Source organism: Serpula lacrymans (genome assembly GCF_000218685.1).
Source record: "Serpula lacrymans var. lacrymans S7.9 unplaced genomic scaffold SERLAscaffold_18, whole genome shotgun sequence".
NCBI classification, from domain to species: domain Eukaryota; kingdom Fungi; phylum Basidiomycota; class Agaricomycetes; order Boletales; family Serpulaceae; genus Serpula; species Serpula lacrymans.
The window spans coordinates 663,193-689,229 of record NW_006763307.1 but is presented as its reverse complement, the minus strand read 5'-3'; the positions used below and the strand labels follow the sequence as shown (position 1 = coordinate 689,229).

Below are 26,037 nucleotides of genomic sequence, written 5' to 3'. Positions count from 1 at the left end.
TATTTGCTTCATTTTTGACACCTGTCCAATCAACTTTGGTGCATGACACCGCATCTATCACAACACAATGGGATCCGCACCCGTGTACAGTGATTCTGGACCTTCTGGGCATGCAACCAATCAGTATGCTTTCCAAGTACACCTTGGTAGCTTAGTTGGTAAAGCACCAGACCATGAAAGCTGGAGTCCCAGGTTCAAGCCCTGGCCAATGCATGTTTTCTCATACTATAAACAAATGTCATAATTTGTCAGCATCTCCAAGGAGATGTTCCAAGAGCAGTGGGGCAATACCTCCATGGAGACGTTCCGAGAGCAGTGGGAGCACCTAATCAGCTAAGACATCCTCCACAACAGTCTCTACAACCAAGACCCGAACACTGGCCATCTTCAGAACGGAAACCCAAAGTAGAGTCAGTCAGTGGGAGGACAACTCCTCAACATACAGCCAGCTGATGTGGAAAAAGTCCAAATACAGCTAGACAGCTTGTCCATTGGAGCAGCTTCTGAAAGGCACACAACACCTCCAAGGAGCCACCAAACACCTCCGAGGAGACATTCAATACCTTCAGGAGTGAGTGGGACAACACACACACAAATGTGTCTACTTCCTGGAGTACCTGCACAAGTTCCTAAAAGAGCAGTCATGCCTGCTGAAGTCCTAGGAGTATGCAAAAGCAGTTGCCAGACTCATCCTGCAGACAAAAACCAAGATTATCAAAGGACTCTAGATAAGGAATAGTCTCAAAATAAGCAGCATGACAACTCCATGGAGAAACCTAACACTCCTAAGGTTCATGAAGAAACATCTGATACAGAGGAGACATTCTTTGCTGGAATAATAAGTACTGGTCTATCTAACGGACCTTCCAAAGACACTAAAGGAAGCCCTATCACGTCCGGATGGAGAATTATGGAAGTCTGCTTTGGAAGAGGAACTCCTAAGTCTCAATACTAATGCAGTATATGACACTGTCCCACTTTTGAAGGGAGTAAAACCTATCACATCAAAACCTGTGTTCCAGATTAAGTTTGATCAAAACAGAAACATTGAGAGATACAAACTCCAGATTGTTGCACAAGGTTTTACTCAAATGGAGGGGATTGATTACCAGAAAGAGAGCTTGCTCCAGTTGCAAACTTGTAACAACCAAGAGTTAGTTACTCTGGCGCACACAGGAACACACTATAAAGGTAGTGGAAGATGGGGAGTGGGTACCCCTTGGGCTGCAGTGAGTTAGTTGGTATACAACAGGAGGACTCGCTGAGGAGTCTCCTGGATCTATTGGGGTATATATACTACTACAGGTTTGTTTGTACATGTGTACTATACAGTTGATGAAGGCAGTGGCTGATGATGTCATAGGGCCTAGCCCGTATGGCCAGCTCCACTGCGTGAGAGAGTTAAGTCTAAAAGTAAAAGAAAGGCAACGCGGCGCGAGAAAGGGAAATGCCGCGTGGCACTTCAAGTATAAAGTTAAAGCGGAGAATAAAAAGGAAAGGAGATGTCCGGAAATTGTGTTATCGTAACAAAACTTAGAGTTGATCCGGATTATTCTAGCCCTGGCAGCAAAGTACAACCTGGGACTTGATCAAATGGATGTATCCACAACTTATCTCAATGAAGAACTTGAAGAAGAACTGTACATGCTTCCCCAATGGGGTGTTCCTATCCAACCTGGATACTGCTGGAGGTCGAAAAAATCCATCTACAGATTAAAACAAGCTGATCGTACTTGGAACAAAACCTTTGATTGCAAACTCCAGGAGCTCAGTTTTACAAGACTAAATGCAGAAACATGTCTCTATGTATTCCGGGACAATAAACAAATATGCTTTGTTGTTGTCTATGTAGATGACCTCCTCCAAGGAGCTTCATCCCGAAAATTCACGGATATCACAAAAGCCAAACTTGAATCCATATTCAAAATATGGGACCTTGGAGAAGCAAAATACTTTCTTGGAATAGAAATCCAATGTGATTGTTCAAACAAAACAATCTCTCTATTGCAATGCCAATACATTGACACAGTCCTGGAGCGTACTGGAATGAAGAACTGCAAACCAGTATGGACACCAATGGCCCATGGATCAAAACTCCTTGCAAATGCTCCAGGGGAAGATATTGTGCAACATAAGATGCGTATTGAAGGGCATTGAGTGTGTGATATCTTTCAACTGTAGGCTCTCTCATGTATGCCATGCTCAGAACCCACCCAGACATTGCCTACATTGTTGGAATACTAAGCAAACACAGCTCAGCTCCAAGGAGCCATCACTGGGAAGCTGCCAAACATGTCCTCCAATATCTGAAAGCAACCAGGGACATGGAACTACAATATGATGGCACAGATGTCTCCATGGACATGGATTTCTATGGATATTTGGATGCGGATTGGTCTGGAGACCCAGACATGTCTCGATCAACATCAGGGTTTGTTTTTATCACCATCCGAGGAGAAATCTCCTGGACAAGCAAAAAACAAAGCATGGTAGCTTTATCTTCCATGTGACAAAACCGGATAAACCCGGTCTCTGCCAAAGCAGCCATTGTTTTCCATGGAGCATAGCCACCACTCCATGGAGTAACCATTGTTCTCCTAGGAGCACAATTGTACTCCTAGGAGTCATTATACTGTAGTGAGTAGCACCTCCGACTATAAGTAGTAGGGGGTTTAGTATAGGAATACCTCAGTTGTTTCATCTATTGTAGTTTCACATAGGTAAATAATAAAGTCGTTTCTATAGTCTCTTGGGCAGCGGCTGAGTTTCACATAGTTTTATTATCACTAACATAGAAACCCCATCTGTAAGACCTGAGAGCCTCTTGAAAATGCTGCCAAGGGTGACTCCCTACTGCTTTGGCTCAGGTGTGGCTTGAGATGTTATGCTATTCACTTTTTCAGCATAAACAGTGTGACGAGCTAGGTATACTGGATGCAATAGTATCTGTGATAACATGTTTGCACTGATAAAACTAAGTGAAACTCAGCCGCTGCCCGAGAGGCTATAGAAACGACTTTATTATTTACCTAAGTGAAACTACAATAGATGTTAGTTTAAGGTGATCTTGTAACAACCAAGAGTTAGTTACTCTGGCGCACTCAGAACACACTATAAGGAAGATGATGAGGGAGTGATTACCCCTTGAGCTGCAGAGAGTTTGTTAGTATACAACAGAAGGACTCGCTGAGGAGTCTCCTGGATCTATTGAGGTATATATACTACTACAGGGTTGTTTGTACATGTGTACTATACAGCTGATAAAGACAGTGGCTGATGATGTCATGGGGCCTAGCCTGCATGGCCAGCTCCACTGTGTGAGAGAGTTGTGTCTAAAATAGGAAGAAAGGCAACGCGGTGCGAGAAAGAGGAGTTTTTGGATAAAAAGGGGAAGTGCCGTGTGGCGCCATGTGTGAAGGCTAAAGTACAAGGTTAAAGCGGAGAATAAAAGTAAAGGGAAGGTCCAAAAATTGTGTTATTGTAACACTACCCCCCTTCTAAGGCTCGACTTCCAGGCTCGACCAAATACCGGAGGTGGTAGTTAAATTTTCGGGCATAGGTTGAAAAAGGGAATTAAAAAGTTTTGAATCCATGCCTCTAAGCTTCCTAGGAGCTGAGGGATTCTTAGAATAAAACTCGCGAACAGCATCGCGGGAATTGTCCAGATGGGCTTCTGGTTCCCACATTCTGTCCTCGTCTCCATAGCCCTTCCATAGGACTAGGAAATTTAATTTGCCACGCTTCAAGCATTGTCATGCACCAAAGTTGATTGGTAGCATGGACAGGTGTCAATAACGAAGCGAATATTCAAAAAGACTCGCCTTTGCGCCACACAGGCACAGTGCCATGTGGAATAGTAATTAATATTCCCCTTTTGAACTTGTGGCTGATCAGCACCACCTCTATTAGGCAATCCAGTCACGCTCACCTTTGCTTTTCCATCCGGTACTCTCCGCGTTTCGGCATTTCGGCAAATTTTCGCGTCGCCACTAGCTACACATTGCATTGCGCCCTCGCTTTTGTTGTTTCCCTTACTCCCCTTCCTTTGCCTAGCCCCACCATGGGCCCCTTCCTTTCCTTTTTATTCTCACCTGATGGTCGTTTCTGGGTCCCCATTCTAATCCACTTGTTTGTCACCTCCACCCTCCTCCTCCTCATCTTATTTGCACCCCCACCATTTCTGATGTCACCACTTCCTATCCGCTTCCGTCGCCGATCCGTTGACTACCACGTGCCACTGCTGTATCAGCAAAGCCCCGGCAGCCGGTCCAAATAGGGCAACAGGTCCATCTTCATGACGTCGATCTGCCATCATATACTATCAAAACATCGGTCGCTCGTCTTGCCTGGTTGGAGCATGGGTGGGTAGTTTTTGAGCTGGAGAAGGTTCATCCCCTTGCGTTGCCCATGTTCATCGCTGTCCCATTCACTTGGGTACACTTATCTTTTGTCCATCGTCTTCGCTACAGCTACACCTACCACACGCTGCCTGGGACTCACTTGTTCCAAATTGGAACTACTCCTCTCCCTCCCTCGTTTGATCAGGTGGTCCAACACAACCAGTCCATTGGTAAGGCCATGGAACTGTCAGATTTGGACTAGGTGGTGGACCGGTGGCTCCAGTTTCTTTTTCTTCAGCAGAACATTCATTTACAGTGCGATTATTTTTGATTTTTGAATCATTTTTATGGACACATATTTTTTTAGAATGCCTGACTGACAATAAAGGAACTGTGTTGATACTGATAGTGTTTTGCCTTGCCCTTTTTTTTACTGCATCTTCCCATGACATCATGATTTTCCTGCTCTCCTTTTGCTATTGGACTTTACTTTATGGCTGTACAAACCTGTGACATTACTCACAGCATTTATTGTTCTATCCCTTTCTTTTCTTTTTTTTGACAATCTTATCCTGTACTACCTACGCAGGATTCGTCAGCGTACATTCCTTCCTTCATATTCTTTCTCATTCTTTTTGCACAGCTATACTGTGCATAGCCTACTTCTCTTTTACTATATAAACTCCTGTATTTTACCTTGTAAAAACAACAACAAGAACTCGATTCCAGACTTCTTCTCTAATCTTAAGTCCACTTCTTACTGCTACTTGTGATCCAGTGTGGTCACAACACTTCCCACTTCTACCACTATTAACTGCTGTCATCGTCACTCGTCACTTTTGAAAGTGATTGTCATCCCCTTCGATTAGAGTCCTTCTGAGCACTACAGTTTGTGCGTCAGGAGCCTGCTATCACTGGGAATCTCATCACCTTGTCATCCTCGTTGTTCTCAAACCTACCTTGTGCTACGATTAGCAAGGTAGTGCTCGTCTATACTCGCCACAAACCCCCTATCTTTCTATAAATTCAACTATCCCTCCTCCTCAAAACCCACACTCATACACCACTGGGTTTTACTTTGAAGGATCCTCATATATACCACCCCACGAACAACCAGAGCACCCACTGTTCTAGGAGGCAAAGCCCATAAACAAGTTCCGTGGAATCTGGGAGGATTGTGTGTTAGTTTGTTTTTGTGTGTGGTTTTCTAACAACAGTTCTCATCATCGACAGCGTGCATCCACCACCCGTTCGACTTCGAACTCTTCTTCACCTTCCTGGGTGACTACAACCGGTCCGGGCCGGTCTACACGCTGTCCCGGCAGCGGCCCTTTGTAGGGTTTCACATGGCTAATATTGACCGTGGGTACTACCCTCATCCGTTTTGGGAGTTCCAGCTCCACCGCGTTGGGTTTGACTTCCTTAATCCGGTAAGGGCCAATCCACTTTTCGGTCAGTTTTCTAGACTGCCAATCTTTTAACTTTAAATGGTCGGTATCTAACCAGACCAGGTCGCTGACCTTGTAGTCAGGGGCTTTAGAGCGTCTTCACTCTGCCCTGTATTTCATCTGCTCTGCAGTTTTGAATAGTGCCTTGCGCGTTTCATCCAAGACAGACTTCATGTTACGATAACACAATTTCCGGACATTTCCTTTCTTTTCATTCTCCGCTTTAACCTTGTACTTTAGCTTTCACACATGGTGCCACGCGGCACTTCCCCTTTTGTCCAAACTCCTCTTTCTCGCGCCGCGTTGCCTTTCTTCTTATTTTAGATTCTACTCTCTCACGCAGTGGAGCTGGCCATACGGGCTAGGCCCCATGACATCATCAGCCACTGCCTCTATCAACTGTATAGTACATATGTACAAACAAACCTGTAGTGGTATATACACCCCAGTAAATCCAGGAGACTCCTCAGCGAGTCCTCCTGTTGTTAACCAACAAACTCTCTACAGCTCTAGTGGTAACCACTCCCTCATCTTCTTCCTTATAGTGTGTTCTGTGTGCGCCAGAGTAACTAACTCATGGTTGTTACACTTCATGTCTTTTGCCATGTTCCCAGCAGCCTCGTTCTTGCTTTTGCCAGGTTCTACACCCATTCTGGGGAGGTACAATCTAGTATCCTCGAATGGTGCCTTTCCTGTAGCTGACGACTGTTTGATATTGTATGAGAACTGGGCTATCTTTAGCCACTTGGCCCAATCTGTCTGTCTGTTGTTAATAAATATCCGGAGATATTGTTTCAACTCCTGGTTGAGTCTCTCCGTTTGTCCATCAGTCTGCGGATGGAACACCGTTGATAATTTAGGTTTGATGCCCAGCATCTGGCATAATTCTTTCCTAAATTCGCTAGCGAATTGAGGTCCTCTAGCGGAAATAACGGTTTCTGGTAATCCATGGATGGACTATACAAAATCTTTCAATAAATCTGCCGTACCAGCGGCGGTGATGGTTTTATTGGTAGGTATAAATACTACTTCTTTGGAGAAGCAATTGACTACCACTATTACTGAACCATACCCATTTGACTCGGGCAGATCCATCGCAAAATCAACCGATATATCCTGCCAGGGACCCGCTGGTATCGGATTCGGCATAAGTTTACCGGCCGGCGGTTGATGAGAGTTCTTTGCCATGGCACATCTCAGACAGGATTTTACATATTCCTGTACGTCTTTGACCATGCCAGGCCACATGTAGTTTCTGGAGATCAACTCCATTGTTCGTTGCCACCCAGGGTGCCCAGCGACTGGAGTGTTGTGATGTCTATCTATTGCCTTGATCCTTGCGGACTCAGGCACATAGATTTTGTCTTTAAAATGGAAGAGCCCGTCTTCCCATAAATAGTTTTCATTGCCATTGAGGCGCGCTTTCTCTTCTGAGGAGATGTCTTTCTTGAAGACTTCCAGAAGATCGGAATCCTGCCCGATTCTAACGTTGGCAACCCTTGATTTGTCTATCAGGGTAACACCTTTGTTATCATTTTCGATGCCGTTGGCATGATCCTCTCTTCTGGACAAAGTGTTCGCTTTCCCCATAGAGCTTCCTGGCTTATAAATTAATTTATAATTAAACCTTGACAAGTATACCGCGTAGCGGGCTTGTCTTCGGTTCAAGTCTCGGGCCGTCATAAAATACTCCAGATTCTTATGATCGGTCCAAATTTCAAATTGGTGTCTAGCACCTTCTAAGTAATGCCGCCAGTGCTCTAAGGCTCTAATGATGGCCAGCATCTCTTTGTTGTAAATTTGATAGTTGCGCTCCGTAGGTGACAAACTATGTGATAAATAAGCACAAGGCCTCCAAAGATTGTCAGGGCATTTAATTGACAAAACAGCCCCAGTAGCAAAATCAGAAGAGTCGGTTTCTAGCCGGAACTCTTTGTCTAATTCCGGAAATGCTAATATGGGCGCCGTTGTAAACGCCTGTTTAAGCTTATCAAAAGCCTCTTGTTCTTTGGCGCCCCAGTGCCAAACAATGTCCTTTTTGGTGAAATCGTTCAACAGTCTCGTGATTTTTGCGAAGTTTTCGATAAACCTTTGGTAGAAATTGCCTAAGCCAAGGAAGGCCCTAACTCCTTTGACACGAGTAGGTTCTGGCCAATCCAAGATAGCTTGAACTTTCTCAGGATCCATCCTGATTCCATTCTGGCCTATGATCATACCGAGAAAGTCTACTTCCTTCACTTTAAGATTACATTTTTCGGGTTTGACGAATAGGTCCCGTTCCTGTAAGCATCGAAGGACTTCTTGCACGATCCTGTTATGCTCAGCCTCATCGTCCGACTTTGTAAATATTAACAAATCGTCAATGTAAATGACGACACAGTTTTCCATATCTGCAAAGATCTCGTTCATCATGCTCTGGAAGGTTGCCGGTGAATTGGTCAACCCAAAGAACATAACGAGGGGTTCAAAAGATCCTGGGTGGCACGTGAACGCGACCTTCCAAGCATCAGTTTCTTTGATTCGTACATTATTGTACCCCCATCTGAGATCCATCTTTGTCAAGATCTTGGCACCAGCCAATTTGTCTACTAGCTGACTGATCAAAGGCAGAGGATACACATTTTTAACTGTGTGCTCATTCACGTAATGATAGCCCATAATCATGCACTTCTTACCATCCTTTTTAGGAATGAAGAACACCGGGGACGTCATAGGGCTTTTGGAAGGTCTGATGTAACCCTTCCTAAGCTGTTTGTCTATGAAACTTGATACCTCATCTCTTTCTGGAGCAGAAAGTGGTATCATGTGTCCTTTTCTCGGTTTGAAGGTGTCCTTTGTGAGCAATCAATTTTTCTGCCTGACATCCTTCAAATCTATAGCATGGTCCCAAGGCTTAGCCTCTGGGAAGCGCTCTGATTTATGTTTTGAAAAGACTTTCCAGAAGTCATGGTACTCGGGAGGTACCAGCCTCTTGATCTCTTCTTCGGGTTTTACCTCATCATCGTCATCGTTGATCTTTTCTAAAGATCTGAGCTCATAAACGTGACCAGCGTTTATCTTTTCAAGACGCTCATTGTGACGGACATAATTTGGTTTACCCAAGTTTACACACTCCTGAGGGCAATGTGACAATGTGACAACCCCTGTCTGCCAGTCGATCTCAGGATTGTGTTTAAACAGCCAGGTCCAGCCTAAGATTAAATTAATCTTCCCTAGTTGGGTAGCCTCGGCAGTGACTCGTTCTCTGTGTCCTTGGTATTCGACCACAAAAGAACATTTGTGCGTGATGCAGCCACCTGCGTTAAGTGTACCGTCAACGTTATAGATGGGAATAGATACATCTAATTTTACAAGGGGGAGTCCAATTTGCTCTGCCCAGACCTGATCTATGAAGATTCCATTAGCGCCTGAATCAAGCAGTGCGCTGGTTGGGTGTACTATGCCCCAGGCAAGGTTTTCCACACCAACATCTAAACGGATCTCCTTTTGGAATAAATACATGCGCATCAACACACGCCTTGGGATTTCGGGAAAGGGTGGCTCCAGTGAAGAAGAAGGGGTATCAAAAGTTACATGTTTTTCTATTTTATTTTTACCAGAATCAAGCACCCTAGTGTTTGTCTCGCCGGGGCCATGCTCCAAGGGAGACGCTGGTGCAGCGGTAGTATCATAAATATTACAGTTACATTTCTTTATACAAGTACATACTTCTGATAACAAATTAAAAAATTTATTTACAAATTGGGGAGCCATCCCCGTCATTCCGTTATTGCTCGTGCAACACCCCAGAGCAGGGGCCACTTTGTTGTGGTTTACTTCATTGTTCATAGGAGTGAAGGCACCCAAGTGACCTAAGCTCCGAACTCTTTTCCCTGAGCCTTCATTTCATTGACCTGTTGGTCATAGAAGAAGGCCCGGATTTCGTCGTATGAACGACCAGCCAAAGAGTTGAGCCGATCGTCCGGCTTTTTGGTTTCTAATTGGCGCGCCTGGCGCCCTTGGTTATTTTTTTGTTGAGCGGCCTGCGCTCCTTTTCTGCAGTCTTGGGACATGTGTCCCTCTTGGCCGCAATTATAGCAGTTCCCTTGGAATCTGCACATCTGTCCTCCTTGGACCGCGCCAATATCCATAGGGGCTCCCTGCCCTGGTTGCAGCCCGAACGGCTTGAACCCGTGAGAATGGTTTTGATGGTTTGATGACCCAGGGTGCCTCTGGGATATGTTGTTTTTGGTGGTGGACCCGCCACCTTGGTGCATAGCGTAGAGCTCCATGGCCCTACCGACTCGTCGGACTTCCTCGGCTGCCAGAGCCAGGTCGTCACTTCTTGTATCCTGCAGGTAGATCTGCTCTGCAATGCGAGGGTTCACATTGCGTTCCAGCAGTTCTACTGCGTGTTCGTTACCTAACCCTCCTTGGATGGAGAGGGCCAGGAACCAGGTGACATAATCATCCGTCCTCATGTTTCCTTGTTTGAAGGAACGGATTTGCTGACGCGCCCAGTCTCGCTCAGCTTGCGGTTTGAAATATTTTTTGATCTCTTTCTTGAGATCGTCCCAGGTAGGCCACACACCCGCGGTGTAGCATTCCTGGAGTCTTACTTGGGCGTATCGACCCGCCACAGGTCCTTTTAGGCGAGATAGCACCGCAGTGGCTACCTCAAAATCGTCAGCGAAAGCGTCCCAGTTCGCCTTGACCCAAATCTGGAGCTTGATCCACCATTCGGCAAATCGCGCTCTGTCTCCTTCGAAGGCGCCAGGGTCAGCGACGACTTCGACTTTCTTGTTAAACTTTTTCTCTACCGAGGGGGTTGCTACAGGGGGGTTGGCCTGTATCTCGGCGAGCTGCGAGATTAATTCTGCTATCTGCACACGCATTGCGTGCAGTAGCGCATTCATATCTTGCGACGACATGTCGACTTGTTCTCTTTGTAAAGTAAAAAAAGATAACTGGGGGTCCCCGCTTGCTGTCTGCGGATATACCTCTTCCCAGCTGAGTATCGGATCTCAATCTCCGACTACCCACACTATAGTATTTGAAAATTTATATAAAAGTTATAGTATTAAACCCTGGTCCGAACGGTTGTCAGGGGGTGGTCCGCTTGTTAAGCTGTCAACCCTTCTCCAGACTGGCAGAGGCAAGTGCCCAGCCTGGTCAGAGGTAAGAGAAAGTGAAGTTTTGTATGTAAATTCTAATCAACAGCGGTTCCACACTGACTGCTGAGCTAAGTACTCCCCTTAACGCTGGGGGCCGCATATCAAAGGTTTTGGTTCTTCTCCCAAAGCACTACAAGGCCGTTGCGAAGAGCACACCTATCTGCTATGTGGGATATTCCCAACTAATAACCAAATCTCCTTCACCCTGGAGTCCGGGTGCCCAGTGGGACTTTTTGCACAATGTGCGAGAGAGTAGAAAGAGCGAGTCCTAATGTAACAACCAAGAGTTAGTTACTCTGGCACACTCAGAACACACTATAAGGAAGAAGATGAGGGAGTGGTTACCCCTTGAGCTGCAGAGAGTTTGTTGGTATACAACAGGAGGACTTGCTGAGGAGTCTCCTGGATCTATTGAGGTATATATACTACTACAGGGTTGTTTGTACATGTGTACTATACAGTTGATAGAGACAGTGGCTGATGATGTCATGGGGCCTAGCCCGCATGGCCAGCTCCACTGTGTGAGAGAGTTGTGTCTAAAATAGGAAGAAAGGCAATGTGGCGCGAGAAAGAGGAGTTTTTGGATAAAAAGGGGAAGTGCCACGTGGCGCCATGTGTGAAGGCTAAAGTACAAGGTTAAAGCGGAGAATAAAAGTAAAGGGAAGGTCCAAAAATTGTGTTATCGTAACAGATCTCTAATAAATGTAATGTAACATACCTCAGCCGCTGCCCAAGAGGCTATAGAAACAACTGAGGTATTCCTATACTAAACCCCCTACTACTTATAGTCGGAGGTGCTACTCACTACAGTATAATGTGAAGCCACCCACAGCTACTACCCACACCACAACACGATCCCCCAGTAACCGTAGAAAACATCTACGACGAGAACGACTTTGAAGAGTTTGCAGCAGGTGGCGACCTGGTACCACCTCCCACTCCACAGATACTCCCTGCCGCACCTGCTCCATCCCATATCCCACCACCACACACCATGTCTAATGCTGCAGCCCCCAAACCCACGATGATCGGGAAAATCGATGACTTTGATGGAACCCCAGATAATGCCCAAAGGTGGATATTGTCCACCGATCTACACTTTGATATCAACGACACCATCTACAACTCCGACAAGAAAAAGGTATATGTGGCCCTCAGCTACATGAAGGATGGCAACGCCCTGCGTAGTACTGTAGCCAACGTGTTCTGGCTTTGTAGAAAGTGTCTGCTTGTTCTCTGGTGTGGAGTCGGGTTACGTCTGGTTGGGGAAAGGGAGGTGGTGCTGCTATCCTTTCTTGTTGGGATGACGTCGGTGGGGTTGCTGTTTGTGGGTTGTCTGAGCTTCCTCTTGCTCTCTGGGATCTGGTTGTTGGTCGTTGCGACGTCTTGTCGACTTTTTCTTCCCAAACCTAAATAGGTGGGACTTCTGATTAGAATACAATTCTTTTGTTACGCACGAAGTGCTTAACAAAGTCTGAGGGTTTGTCGAGGTTTGTAAAGAGACTTATCCGAAGACAAGTTCAAGAACGTAGTTCTGAGTGGAGGTTTTCCAATGGGAGTTAGTCTTCTTCTGAATAGAAGTCTGATCTTAGGAGTCTAGCTTTGTAAGCGTAAACTGCGTAGAATTGTATTAGAGAATACTACTGCTGTTACATGGTATTTATAATGGAAAGGAATCAGTGATAGGAGTTAGGTCCGTCTGTTGAGGACTAAGTACTATAATAGGTACTATGAATGCGAGAGGAACAGAAGTGTACGTGAAGGAAATGAGTCATCGGTCCGATGGTATAACCGATGAGTAAAAAGAAATGAGTAGTCCTTAAATGTCCAATAGAGATCGTAACAGGTTCATGAAGAAACATCTGATACAGAGGAGACATTCTTTGCTGGAATAGCAAGTACCGGTCCATCTAACACAGACCTTCCAAGGACACTAAAGGAAGCCTTATCACGTCCGGATGGAGAATTATGGAAGTCTGCCTTGGAGGAGGAACTCCTAAGTCTCAATACTAATACAGTGTATGACACTGTTCCACTTCCGAAGGGAGTAAAACCCATCACATCAAAACCTGTGTTCCGGATCAAGTTTGATCAAAACGGAAACATTGAGAGATACAAACTCCAGATTGTTGCACAAGGTTTTACTCAAAGGGAAGGGATTGATTACCAGGAGGTTTTTGCTCCAGTTGCAAACTTAGAGTCAATCCGAATTATTCTAGCCCTGGCAGCAAAGTACGACCTAGAACTTGATCAAATAGACGTATCCACAGCTTATCTCAATGGAGAACTTGAAGAAGAACTGTACATGCTTCCTCCAGGGGGTGTTCCTATCCAACCTGGATACTGCTGGAGATTGAAGAAATCCATCTACGGGTTAAAACAAGCTGGTCGTACATGGAACAAAACTTTTGATCACAAACTCCAGGAGCTCAGTTTTACAAGACTAAATGCAGAAACATGTCTCTATGTATTCCGGGACAATAAACAAATATGCTTTGTTGTTGTCTATGTAGATGACCTCCTCCTAGGAGCTTCATCCCGAAAATTCATGGATATCACAAAAGCCAAACTCGAATCCATATTCAAAATGCGGGACCTTGGAGAAGCAAAATACTTTCTTGGAATAGAAATCCAATGTGATTGTTCAAACAAAACAATCTCTCTATTGCAATGCCAATACATTGACACAGTCCTGGAGCGTACTGGAATGAAGAACTGCAAACCAGTATGGACACCAATGGCCCATGGATCAAAACTCCTTGCAAATGCTCCAGGGGAAGATATTGTGCAACACGAGATGCATATTGAAGGGCGTCAAGTGTCATACCTCTCAATTGTAGGCTTCCTCATGTATGCCATGCTCGGAACCCACCCAAACATTGCCTACATTGTTGGAATACTAAGCAGGCATAGCTCAGCTCCAGGGAGCCATCACTGGGAAGCTGCAAAATGTGTCCTCCAATATCTGAAAGCAACCAGGGACATGGAACTACAATATGATGGCACAGATGTCTCCATGGACATGGATTTCTATGGATATTCAGATGCAGATTGGTCTGGAGACCCAGACACGTCTTGATCAACATCAGGGTTTGTCTTTATCACCATCCGAGGAGCAATCTCCTGGACAAGCAAAAGACAAAGCATGGTAGCTTTATCCTCCACGGAGTCAGAGTACATTGGATTGAGCAATGCTGGACAACACCTTGCATGGCTTCAGACATTTTTTTAAGAAATTGGGCATGCTCAAAATGGACCTACAACATTGCACTGTGACAATCAAGCAGCTATCATTCTTACACGAGATCCACAGTTCCATGCTCGCACAAAACACATTCAACGGAAATATCATTTTATCCGAGATGACTTAGTATCAAAGGGAGAGGCAGTAATCAGATACGTTCCTACAGGAGATATGGTTGCAGACATTCTCACTAAACCCCTCACTAATGAAAAACACTGGAAATTCTCTAAAGCTATGGGACTACGGTTGCACTTGAGTGGGAGTGACAAAACCGGATAAACCCGGTCTCTGCCAAAGCAGCCATTGTTCTCCATGGAGCATAGCCACTACTCCATGGAGTAACCATTGTTCTCCTAGGAATACAATTGTACTCCTAGCCGCCTCATGGAGCGAAGCTAAGATGACCAAATACAAAGAGAAGAATGCCTACCCCACATGGGCAGACTTCATGAAAACCTTCACAGCCAGTTTCAGAACGGCAAACGTCAAAGGAACGGCCTCGGCCGCCTTGATGAAAATGAAGATGGAACAAGGAGAAAATGCAGTAGCATTTAACTCAAGGTTCATGCTAGATGCTGGGAAAAGCGGCATCAACAACGAAGCCATGATCATGGTCTATCAAAAGGCTATCCGGCCACCCCTCCTTTGTGGGGCACTCACCGGAAAGGAACTACTCACCATCGAAGACTGGATGAGCACAGTAGCGAACCTAGACGCTAACTGGATCAGTGCCAATGCTATCTCGGAAGGAGCATGGGGCGCCAGAAACAGAGAAAGACAGAACGACAGAAACCGCAAAAGTGGACCATCCACCAGCACCAGAAGATTAACCAAAGACGAAGAAGAATCAAGGAGGAAAGAGGGAAGATACTTCATATGTAATGAGAAAGGACACATAGGAAGGAATTGTAGGAACAAAGGAAAGACTCCCGAAAGAAAGGTACGTCAAACCGAAACGGAAGATGACACCAAAACAGTGGTAGAAGAAGACAGGGTCCAAAACATCATGAGAATGTGGAGAGAGTTAGGAGAAGATCAACGAACAGAGGCAATGAAAGAATTGGAAGACGAGGGTTTTTAAAACAACGGACTACCCCGATGTTAGTACCATCAAAAATGGCAACTGTAACAATAGCAACAATCAATGCCAACTCTTTACGAATCGATTGCTCGTTGAAACAGAAAACCATCGGAACCAAAGCCCTGATAGATTCAGGAGCTACAGACGACTTCATGGACACCAAATTCGCCATCAGACACCGACTCCCCCTCCAAAAACTCCCAACTCCTATAACATGTAAAAATGTTGACGGAACCACAAACAAAAACGGAAAAATTACGCATTGCACCTATCAGAGGATAGATGCAGGAGGACAAAACAGGTTCACAAAGTTCCTATTGACCGGACTAGACGGAAAAAACGTATTACTGGGATTTCCCTGGTTACGAAAAGTCAATCCCGTCATTAACTGGAAAGACAAGGAATTACCAAACTCGGACAAACATCCCATCAGGATGAACCAAACAACCACAGAAACAAAAATCAGGACAACCGCAGTAAACGAAGACGTGTATGAAACCATTCATAGATACATATCCGACCAAACACCCTATCCTCTAACCACAATTCGATTAAAGGTCAACTCGGCAATGGAACACGCGCAAATACACGGAGAAAAGAAGGAGCATAACCTCCCGGATGAATATAAAGGGTATTCGGACGTCTTTGACAAAAAGAAGTCGGAAAGACTCCCCAAGCGACGGGAATATGATCATGCAATCAACATGAAACCAGAATTTGTACCAACAGATTGCAAGTTATACCCATTGGCACCAAAGGAAGACGAAGCATTAACAGAGTTCTTAATGGAAAACTACAGAAAAGGATACATCAGGCCGAGCAAGTCGCCACAGGTGTCCCCTTCCTTCTTCATCGGCAAGAAGGATGGATCACTCCGACCGTGCCAAGATTTCAGAAAACTGAACGCATATACCGTGAAAAACCCCTATCCACTACCCCTGATACCCGACCTCATCGAAAAATTGAAAGGAGCCACCATCTTTACGAAACTAGATCTACGTTGGGGATACAACAACGTAAGGATAAAAGAAGGAGACAGATGGAAAGCTGCGTTTAAAACCAGCAAGGGAGTGTTCGAACCAACGGTCATGTTTTTCAGCATGTGCAATTCACCGGCAACATTCCAAAGGCTGATGAACAACAAATTCAAAGACTACATCGATGAAGGTTGGATGATCATATACATGGATGACATCCTCATCTTTGACACGAACATCGAAAGACTCCGAATCCGAACAAAACAGGTTCTACAAAGACTACACGATAACGACCTATTCCTAAAACTAGAAAAATGCACCTTCGAAGCGGAAACCATTGAATACTTAGGAATGATTGTTTCCCACAATCAGGTATCGATGGATCCAGCCAAACTCGCTGGGATCCGCGATTGGCCAATCCCGAAAGACACCAAAGGCGTAAGGAAGTTCTTAGGTTACGGAAACTTCTACAGGAAGTTTATCGGTCATTACTCTGACCTTGCCAGACCCTTGAATGCCTTACTAGAAAAGGATAGGAAGTGGAACTGGACCCAAACTGAAGACGACGCTTTCAAATTGATGAAACAAAAATTCCTTGAATCCCCCGTAACACAAATTCCCGACTCCTCGAAACCGTCAAGGATTGCTGCAGACGCCAGCAAACACACCACAGGAGCTGTATTAATGCAACCCGATGACCAAGGACAATGGCACCCATGTGCATTTTTCTCCAAAACTCTATCCCCCACTGAAAAGAACTACCAGATCTACGACAAAGAGTTATTAGCGGTAATGAGAGCTTTAAAAGAGTGGAAACACTTACTTTTGGGAAGCCCCCACATGATCCAAATCCTGACAGATCACAAGAATCTGACGTACTGGCAAGAAGCCAGGAAACTCACACCACAACATAGAAGATGGCAGCTGGAACTGTCACGATACAATTACACCTTGGAGCACGTACCAGGAACCCACATGGTGGTACCTGACACACTCTCAAGAAGACCTGATTTATACGTGGAAACAGAAGGAGATGACAATGACAATGACACGCCAATGATACCCGCCTCAGCGTTCCTGTATCACACACGAACGATTAAAAACACAGTCGAGCAAGCCATGCTCACAAATGATAATTATCCAGGAAGAACGAAGAAAGACGATTGGAGAAAAGAAGAAGGACAGTTCTTTTATCAAAATAAATTACTGATTGACGAAGTAGAACAACAAAAGACGATCATCAAAGATCACCACGATTCCCTGTCCGCAGGACACCCAGGTAGGCTCAAAACCTACCAGTTGATCAAAAAGGCCTATTGGTGGCCAGGAATGATGAAACAAGTGGAAGAATACATAAAAGGATGCGCAATTTGTCAACAAGCAAAAGTAAACACACATCCCACCACCGTACCATTAATCCCAAACCAGACCCCAAAAACCGCAGAACCAATGAAGTACCTATCCGTAGACTTCATAACTGATTTACCAGAATCTTCAGGATACGACAGTATAATGGTCGTGGTAGACCAAGGACTTAGTAAGGGGGTAATCCTATCACCTTGTCATAAAACCATTGACGCACTCAAAACCGCACGGATCTTTCACGATTCCATCTTCAAACGATTCAGATTGCACGATAAACTCATATCCGACAGGGGACCACAGTTCGCCTCTGAAGTATCCAGAGAACTCCACAAACTCCTGAACATTGAAACCGCACTCTCCTCTGCGTACCATCCCCAGACGGATGGACAAACAGAACGATCCAATCAAGAACTGGAGATCTACCTCCGCATATTTTGCCAGAACCAACCACACAGCTGGGCAAAATACCTTACTACCGCTGAATTCTGTCACAACCAAAGACCACACTCCACAAACAACCAATCACCATTCTACCTCCTTATGGGATATGAACCCCGAGGAATCCCGACTAAACACAGATCCACGAATATCCGAACTGCTTAGGGCAAGGGAAAACGCCCTAAAAGCACACAAACTTGCAAGAAGCAAGATGATGAAACGAAACAATGGAAAGTTCACGCGATTCTCCGAAGGACAAAAGGTGTGGTTAGAGAACACCAACCTGCTAGAAAAAGCCACCGAATACAAGAAGTTCAACATGAAACGCATCGGACCTTTCCACATCCAAGAAAAGATTTCCCCAGTGAACTACCGACTATCCCTGCCTCCCCATTGGAAGATACACAATGTTTTCCACGCATCCCTTCTCACGCCATATACGGAAACCAACACTCACGGCCCGAACTTTATCCGACCACCACCTGACCTGGTCAACGAAGAAGAGGAATACAAAGTAGAAAGTATTCTTAGACACAAACCCTGGAAACGCGGGCGCCGCTACCTGATTAAATGGCGCCATTACCCTCATTCCGAAAACTCGTGGGAACCGGAAGAACATTTAACCAATGCTGCGGAGATATTGGAAGCCTATAAGAAGGACCACAAGCTGCGTTGAAGAGACAATCACCCCACTACCAACAATCCTCTGTCTCTCAACACAAAACATGTCTACTTCTAACTCCACCGGCTTCCCTATCACCACCTACTCGATACCTGGCGACGCCAACTTGCTAGCCGACGAATGAGTGTCTTTTGCCCGTGGGCAACAACACAACCAAGCCGACGTCACTGACGCCATAGAATTAATGTCAGCAAAAGACGCCTATACCTATCTCTTTTATGAGACCGAAAAACGCTGCCCCCATGCGTATCACGCTCTTTCTTCCATGCATACCTTCCTTGCCATAGACCTCATAGCTGATGAACTCCTAAAAGCCATAGACTCAATACATTTGTTGGAAAGCGAGCATTCGTGGCTCAACAGTCAGGACTTGAGTATCTGTCGGGCACTCCGGATGGAAAAGTTAGTTTTGGAATCTTTGGAACAACGCTTGAGGATGAGCTCCTTGAATGGGCAGATGGACTCGGCAAAGGAATATTTGGAATCAGGCGGGAGGACATTGCTAAACGAAGCTCGCACGCGGATAGAGCAAGACGGTTGTACGAGTACTCCTCCACCCGGTTTGTCCCTCCAGTCCCTGTCACACCCAGACCAGACCAGTGTTACCCCGGAGCGCACTTACCACATCATCACCCGTCGACCTATGCCCATCCCGTCGGAGGAAAAATATATTCCCACCGTCCCAACCAGCCCGATCTCACAAGAGTCGAGCCACTCCAGTCCCCGTTCCATTGGGCCGAACCCAAAACCACCGTCTCCCCCATCATCTCCACCTTGACCAGTGCCAAATGCCCAAACCTGTTGCCTGACGAACTGACGAGGAGCCCGACATGGCCGGCAAGAGGTGATACTCCAGATCCCCACCGCCAGAACTCCATCAAAACGGCAGTCTTGTATGTCAAAGGGACAGAAAGACAGTCCGCCTGGCGCAATGCACAGGCCTGAGACTGGCTCTCCCTCTAACCCAATCAACGTAGATGACGATGCAGCCATGATCAATCAGTTGTACGCAGGAACGTACGACCTGGGAGATGACAATCCAACCACTCCCCAATCCAACACCTCATCCAACACCCGACGAAGATACCATGAAGGTGTTCGTAACAACGCTCCATACTGCCAAAACTGCGGTTGGAGCGATCATCGCACATACTATTGCGAAGCCTACTATTGCCCCGACTGTGACCGTCGTGCACCGGGACATAGTTTCAATTGGTGTCCCATCCGCAGGGAAGATGAGGATAGGATTCTGATGGAAGGATTACATGGAGATGTCAGCTACGACAACAGTTACAATATGGACGGCAAAGGTACCGAATTTCGGTGAAACTGGGAGCAAGTAAGGGGGTAATGTTACGATCTCTATTGGACATTTAAGGACTACTCATTTCTTTTTACTCATCGGTTATACCATCGGACCGATGACTCATTTCCTTCACGTACACTTCTGTTCCTCTCGCATTCATAGTACCTATTATAGTACTTAGTCCTCAACAGATGGACCTGCCCTAGATAGGACCTAACTCCTATCACCAATTCCTTTCCATTATAAATACCATGTAACAGCAGTAGTATTCTCTAATACGATTCTACACAGTTTACGCTTACAAAGCTAGACTCCTAAGATCAGACTTCTATTCAGAAGAAGACCAACTCCCATTGGAAAACCTCCACTCAGAACTACGTTCTCGAACTTGTCTTCAGATAAGTCTCTTTACAAACCTCGACAAACCCTCAGACTTTGTTAAGCACTTCGTGCGTAACAGAACCTCAGGAGTGTTAGGTTTCTCCATGGAGTTGTCATGCTGCTCTTTTTGAGACTGTTCCTCATCTAGAGTCCTTTGATAATCTCAGTTTTTGTCTGCAGGACGGGTCTGGCGACTGCTTCTGCATACTCCTAGGACTTCAGCAGGCATGACTGCTCTTTTAGGAACTTGTGCAGGTACTCCAGGGAGTAGACACATTTGTGTATCTGTTGCCCCACTCACTCCTGAAGGTGTTGAATCACTCCTTGGAGGCGTTGGATGACTCCTCGGAGGTGTTGGATGACTCCTTGGAGGTGTTGTATGCCTTCCAGAAGCTGATCCAATGGACAGGCTGTCTAGCTGTATTCGGACTTTTTCCACATCAGCTGGCTGTATGTTGAGGGGCTGTCCTCCCACTGACTGTAACTCTACTTTGGCTTTCCATTCTAAAGATGGCCAGCGTTCAGGTCTTGGTCGTAGAGACTGTTGTGGAGGGTGTCTTAGCTGATCAGGTGCTCCCACTGCTCTTGGAACGTCTCCACGGAGGTATTGCCCCACTGCTCTCGGAACATCTTCATGCTGATATGGTTCCATTGCTTGTGGAACATCTCCTTGGAGATGTGGTTCCATTTGCAATTCATTTGGATCTCGGATCCAAGGGTCAGGATCATCCTCCTCCAATGTTTTTTGGTCTGGATAGTGAGCATTCTCTGGAATGAGTCCCTCCCACTGATCTGTGCTAGTGTCTGTGTTCCAGGGAGCAGTGTCATCCTTTTGTACCTTTCCGGATTCATTGAATATGACATGCCGACTGGAAAACACAGTCCATTTTTCAGTGTCTAGGAATTTGTAGGCTTGCTTTTCATGTGTGTAGCCAATCATTATGGCTTTGCGCCCCTTGGAGTAAAACTTCCCTTGCCTCTTGTCTTTCGGAATCAAGGCATATGCTTGGCATCCAAAAGGGCGAAACAAAGTTGGATCAACTCTCCTTTTAAACAGTATTTTATATGGGGTCTTTCCATGGAGTCCTGATGCTGGGCTGCGTGCTGTGATATATGCAGCTGTTTGCATGGCATCTACCCAAAATGACTTTGGGAGCTTGGAATCATGGAGCATAGTGGTTGCTAATGTAGCCAATGTCTGATTCCTGCGTTCTGCAATGCCATTTTGTTCCGGAGTATCTGCAGCTGTAGTTTCTTGGATGACACCATCTCCTCGGAGTTGATTTTTGAATGCATTGCCAGTATATTCTCCTCCCCCATCGCTCCGGAGGAATTCTGTGTACAGTGGAGTGAAGTTGTTTTCTCCCAAATGAGTCCGGAAGAATGTTTGGACATCTTCTTTCCATTGCTTGTATCGTTCCAGTGCTTCACTTTTATGTTTTAGGAAGTATATCCATGGAAATTTGGAGAAATCATCTACAATGATAATCCAGTACCAAAAACCCTCCCTGGAAGTTGGTTTGATTGGTCCTCCAACATCTGTGTGCACAATTTGTATGGGGCGCTTGGCTCGGTTTCCTCCAGTGGACTTGAAAGGTAATTTCTTCATTTTTCCTAAAAAAGGGTGTCTATGTCCTGGAGCTGTCTTTTTGTAACCATTCGTTGCAAGCGGTACATTCCAATGTGTCCCATTCTCCTGTGCAGTAAATTTACATCTACTGCTGCAAAAGCTGACTCCGGGTTGATTTTGGGTTTTGCTTGAATGTGATAAAGTCCTCGCTTGTATAACGCAGTGAGGATAAGTTCCTCCTTTTTCCGAACTTCACAAGTGTTTGACCCTGCTGGAAAAAGTGTTGATAACCCCGTTTTGGACAATTTGTGGACAGAGACGAGTGCTAACGTGAAGTTTGGCACAAGTAAGACATTTGACAGTGCAATATTGTAGTCCTTTTTGCCAACAGTTGCTTGTAGGAATACTGTTCCAATGCCAATGGCATTTACAGAGGATTCATCCCCAAAACTGATTGTCCTCGGAGGATGCAGAACATGGTATGTTCCTGGCTCAAACCAGGAGCGGTGAGGGACCATGTGGGATGTTGCTCCGGAGTCAATAATGATTGTTGTTTTGGTCTTATCGGGTTCAGACACAAGGTAAGCTTGAATGCGTTTAGAAAGGGGCTTGGAAATATGTACATGTTCCAATGCAATATGGCTCTGTTCCTCCTCGGAGTCAGATCCAGATGATTGCTCCGCTGTATTTGCCTTTTCCTTCTCTTTTCCTTCTGCCTTTGACCTTTTTCAGCTGACTGAAGTGTTCAACACTCCAAGGTGTTGTGTGATTTGGCTTTGTGGAAATTACATCATTTCTCCTCGGATTTGAGTGCTGATTCGGAACCTCCAGGGGCCTTCCCTGACTGTCATGCAACTTCTGCAGTGATCCGGATCTCAACTGCATCAAAGGTAAGTTTATTTTCTTCAATCGTGTTGATTACTGATGACTGAAATATTTGCCATTCAGGAGTGCATGGGAGAGATTGGAGAAGAGCAAAAGCCATGAGTTTGGTATCAACTCCTAGTTTCATTCTGGAGAGGTGTGAATCAATTGTCCAGATTTTTGCAATGTGGTCCTGGATAGGTGATATCCCATCCCAGGACAATTTGGTGAGTTGCTGGAATGAATAGAAGGCCGAGGCAATGTTGGATGTCTGATGGAGTGAGACAAGTTTATCAAATAACTCCTTGAAGCTGGTGAGGTCTCCAGTCCTCATTAGGAGGGCATCAGAGATGTGGTCCTGGATGATTCCATGTGCCTTCTCATCCTTAAGTAATCAGGTGATTTCAGGATCCTCCGAGGAGGTAGGTTTTCCTGGTGAGGGCTTAAGCTCCTCTCCAGTAACAACCTGGAGGACTTTTTCCCGACGTAGCTTTGAGATGATCCGGAGTTTCCATATCTGAAAATTGTTGGGTCCAGTGAGGACTGGACATGCGGATGTATCGCGTGCTGTGGTCATGGTTCCGAGGTTGCCGTTTCAAATAAGAATTATTTCCTGTGTAGCTTTTGCGCACCAGGGCTCATAACCCAATAAAACTAAGTGAAACTCAGCCGCTGCCCGAGAGGCTATAGAAACAACTGAGGTATTCCTATACTAAACCCCCTACTACTTATAGTCGGAGGTGCTACTCGCTACAGTATAATGACTCCTAGGAGAACAATGGTTACTCCATGGAGTGGTGGCTATGCTCCATGGAGAACAATGGCTGCTTTGGCAGAGACCGGGTTTATCCGGTTTTGTCATACACTAGCGTCTGAGACAAGTGACAAAAGTAAGGAGAAAGACACGACTTTGAGTACTGTGTGATATTCAAATTATTTTTGTATACGACAAATATCAATGGCCACCTGCAAAACGATATCTATCTCATAGGCAGGTTTGAGGACCAGCGTGCACGTTAGTGCAGAATACGACAGCATAGCAAATGAGTTCATAATAATAGGATACAGACGGGTTGATCATGCAGACCCCCGCGGGAGGTTCTTCAGGCATCTGCAACAACATTTTGACAATATCTATACATGTATTGAGGCCTTCGAATATCACTGGACCAGATTTTGATACTCTAGGGCTTCCGTTCGACAAAGGTCAAACAGAACACGAGATGAGAGGATGCTATGCATTGTGGACTGTAACCTGTGGATTTCATGTCAGAGACTATGGTAGTGGGTACTGCAGGGACACACGTTAAAAATGCAGAGGTGTATGCAACCTGGTATCATGTAAATGAGTCCTATTACACTACCAACAAACGTAAAATAGGACTCACAGGAGCGAGGGCAGTCACAATCAGGTTGATCAGTGTGACCACTGCAAAATCCAACCATCAGTATCAGTAAGGAAAAGTCGGGTGTAACCTCACAGACGATACAACCAATGTACATTATGATGTTGCGATAGATGTTCACAGTCATGGGGCTGCGTGCGATCAAACATAGCATTACTGCCAACGGATACTTAGTCATGAAATGCGTTAATAGAATGAGAAGCCGAAACTCGCCAAATTCATATATTAACAACAAACCATATCCTATTGCGCTTTCTCTGCTGGTGGTAAGCAAACAATCATTGGAGTTTACTTCATATCTATTATCAAACTCAACCGAAAATCACTTAGAGACGAGGCGACATACCGTAACCACCTGGAGCGTATTTTTGAAGTTCAGTTGGGACAATAAAAGCCGCCAGGCTTATGAACTAGAACTCGATATGAGCATGAACTCTTCAATGTATAGGCATAATATCCTACTAAAGCAAATATAAGAAGCCGTGCGAGAAATTTCTTGCTACCGCTCCAGAACACATAAGTACGCTGGATTAGTAAAACTGGTGTATGAGTTAGGACATGGGCATGGATGATTAACTTGGCACGAGTGACCTTCTGCAGCAACAATTCCCAAGATGGTGATACCTTTTCTTGTGTGTCAGTACCAACCCGTTGCTACTTTAAAAGATTGTCTACGTACTGGACAAAGCCGCCCTGAGGTGTTCACACTACCGACGAAGGTCACTCAAATTGTTGAAGACTAATAAAAATGATTCCACTGACATTTCCCGTATGGATTACCGTAGCAACTGTCCAAACACATTGTAAGATGTAGCGCATATGAATGAACCGAAAGAAGCTTACGATACATGTCCAATGCTGCAGTTACGAATGGTAGATACCGTGCAAAATTAAATATGATTCGTATAGTATTCCATCGAGTCCCCCAAACGCAGCGCATCTATTGCAAATTTTGTCAGCGATATGCTACTCAGTCCGACAGAACTCAATAGTTACCTCAGTATGCACTGTGATACAATAATCGTATACCTATTGATGCTGTATCAAAACACCATCGATAGTCGACATGCTACAGTCCTCTCACCAAAATTGCAAACCCAGCGACTACGGTTACAACGAACCAAGATGAGCAGCTTGATTAAAAGACTTGAACAACACACAAACCATTGAAACACTAAACATAGACGTTAATTTACACCAGGCGTTATTGAATCCGCGGCACTCACGCTGGAGACCCGCAAGCCCCAAAGGAACGATGGAGAAGTGGCTGACATATTATTTGCCTGCCAGGCCAGATGAGCGAAGTTTGCAAAACTCTTAACCAACCTAATGCTCACCTTTATACGAAACCTAGCGGGATTCCAGCATCTTCGCTGTCACGATCATAGACTATTAATGTTGAGAAGCTAACCTGGGTGCCAGTGCTGATTATGATTGTTTCAAGAAGTACTAGTACAACAAGGCTGTTGTGATGAGAGGCCACCGTGAAGAACGATGCATGTAAGAGCCTACGTAGGATTTAACAAATTCATGAATCCTGCAAGACCACATCCACCTCAGCAACCTGAAAATCTGCAATCACTGCTCCAGGAACACAACCTGTATGAACTTGAAAGATTAACTAGCTTTATCATCCGAGTCCCTAATAATAGCAGCCCTGCTTACCGGGCTAGAATCATATGGATGCTATGCATGGTTGGTCCCGGTATGAAGTGATGTCATTGTGAGATGATCAGAGTACCGCTGTGCAAACCCTGGTGCACTGCAACTGACATCATGCCC

General features: G+C 45.3%; 6 protein-coding genes across 6 annotated transcripts; 3 read left to right on the top strand and 3 right to left on the bottom strand.

Annotated features, from left to right (window-relative positions):
* Nucleotides 1-9,639: 9,639 nt before the first annotated feature.
* Nucleotides 9,640-10,698, bottom strand: SERLADRAFT_443665 (uncharacterized protein; the record flags this gene model as incomplete). The annotated part of the gene is made up of 1 exon (XM_007324290.1): nt 9,640-10,698. One exon carries the CDS (start codon nt 10,696-10,698, stop codon nt 9,640-9,642), a length of 1,059 nt encoding a protein of 352 aa, XP_007324352.1.
* A 3,887-nt stretch (nt 10,699-14,585) lies between these two features.
* On the top strand, nt 14,586-15,266 carry SERLADRAFT_443663 (uncharacterized protein; the record flags this gene model as incomplete). The annotated part of the gene is made up of 1 exon (XM_007324289.1): nt 14,586-15,266. The coding sequence occupies one exon, from the start codon at nt 14,586-14,588 to the stop codon at nt 15,264-15,266; it is 681 nt and encodes a 226-aa protein (XP_007324351.1).
* Nucleotides 15,267-15,301: 35 nt separating this feature from the next.
* On the top strand, nt 15,302-15,634 carry SERLADRAFT_352994 (uncharacterized protein; the record flags this gene model as incomplete). Its single annotated transcript, XM_007324288.1, has 1 exon — nt 15,302-15,634. A coding segment is annotated over one exon (333 nt), but the record flags the coding sequence as incomplete, so codon positions are not given.
* Nucleotides 15,635-19,091: 3,457 nt separating this feature from the next.
* Nucleotides 19,092-19,343, bottom strand: SERLADRAFT_403424 (uncharacterized protein; the record flags this gene model as incomplete). Its single annotated transcript, XM_007324287.1, has 1 exon — nt 19,092-19,343. A coding segment is annotated over one exon (252 nt), but the record flags the coding sequence as incomplete, so codon positions are not given.
* Nucleotides 19,344-19,472: 129 nt separating this feature from the next.
* Nucleotides 19,473-19,885, top strand: SERLADRAFT_403423 (uncharacterized protein; the record flags this gene model as incomplete). Its single annotated transcript, XM_007324286.1, has 1 exon — nt 19,473-19,885. A coding segment is annotated over one exon (197 nt), but the record flags the coding sequence as incomplete, so codon positions are not given.
* Nucleotides 19,886-21,316: 1,431 nt separating this feature from the next.
* Nucleotides 21,317-21,589, bottom strand: SERLADRAFT_340135 (uncharacterized protein; the record flags this gene model as incomplete). The annotated part of the gene is made up of 1 exon (XM_007324285.1): nt 21,317-21,589. A coding segment is annotated over one exon (273 nt), but the record flags the coding sequence as incomplete, so codon positions are not given.
* Between the last annotated feature and the right edge of the window lie 4,448 nt (nt 21,590-26,037).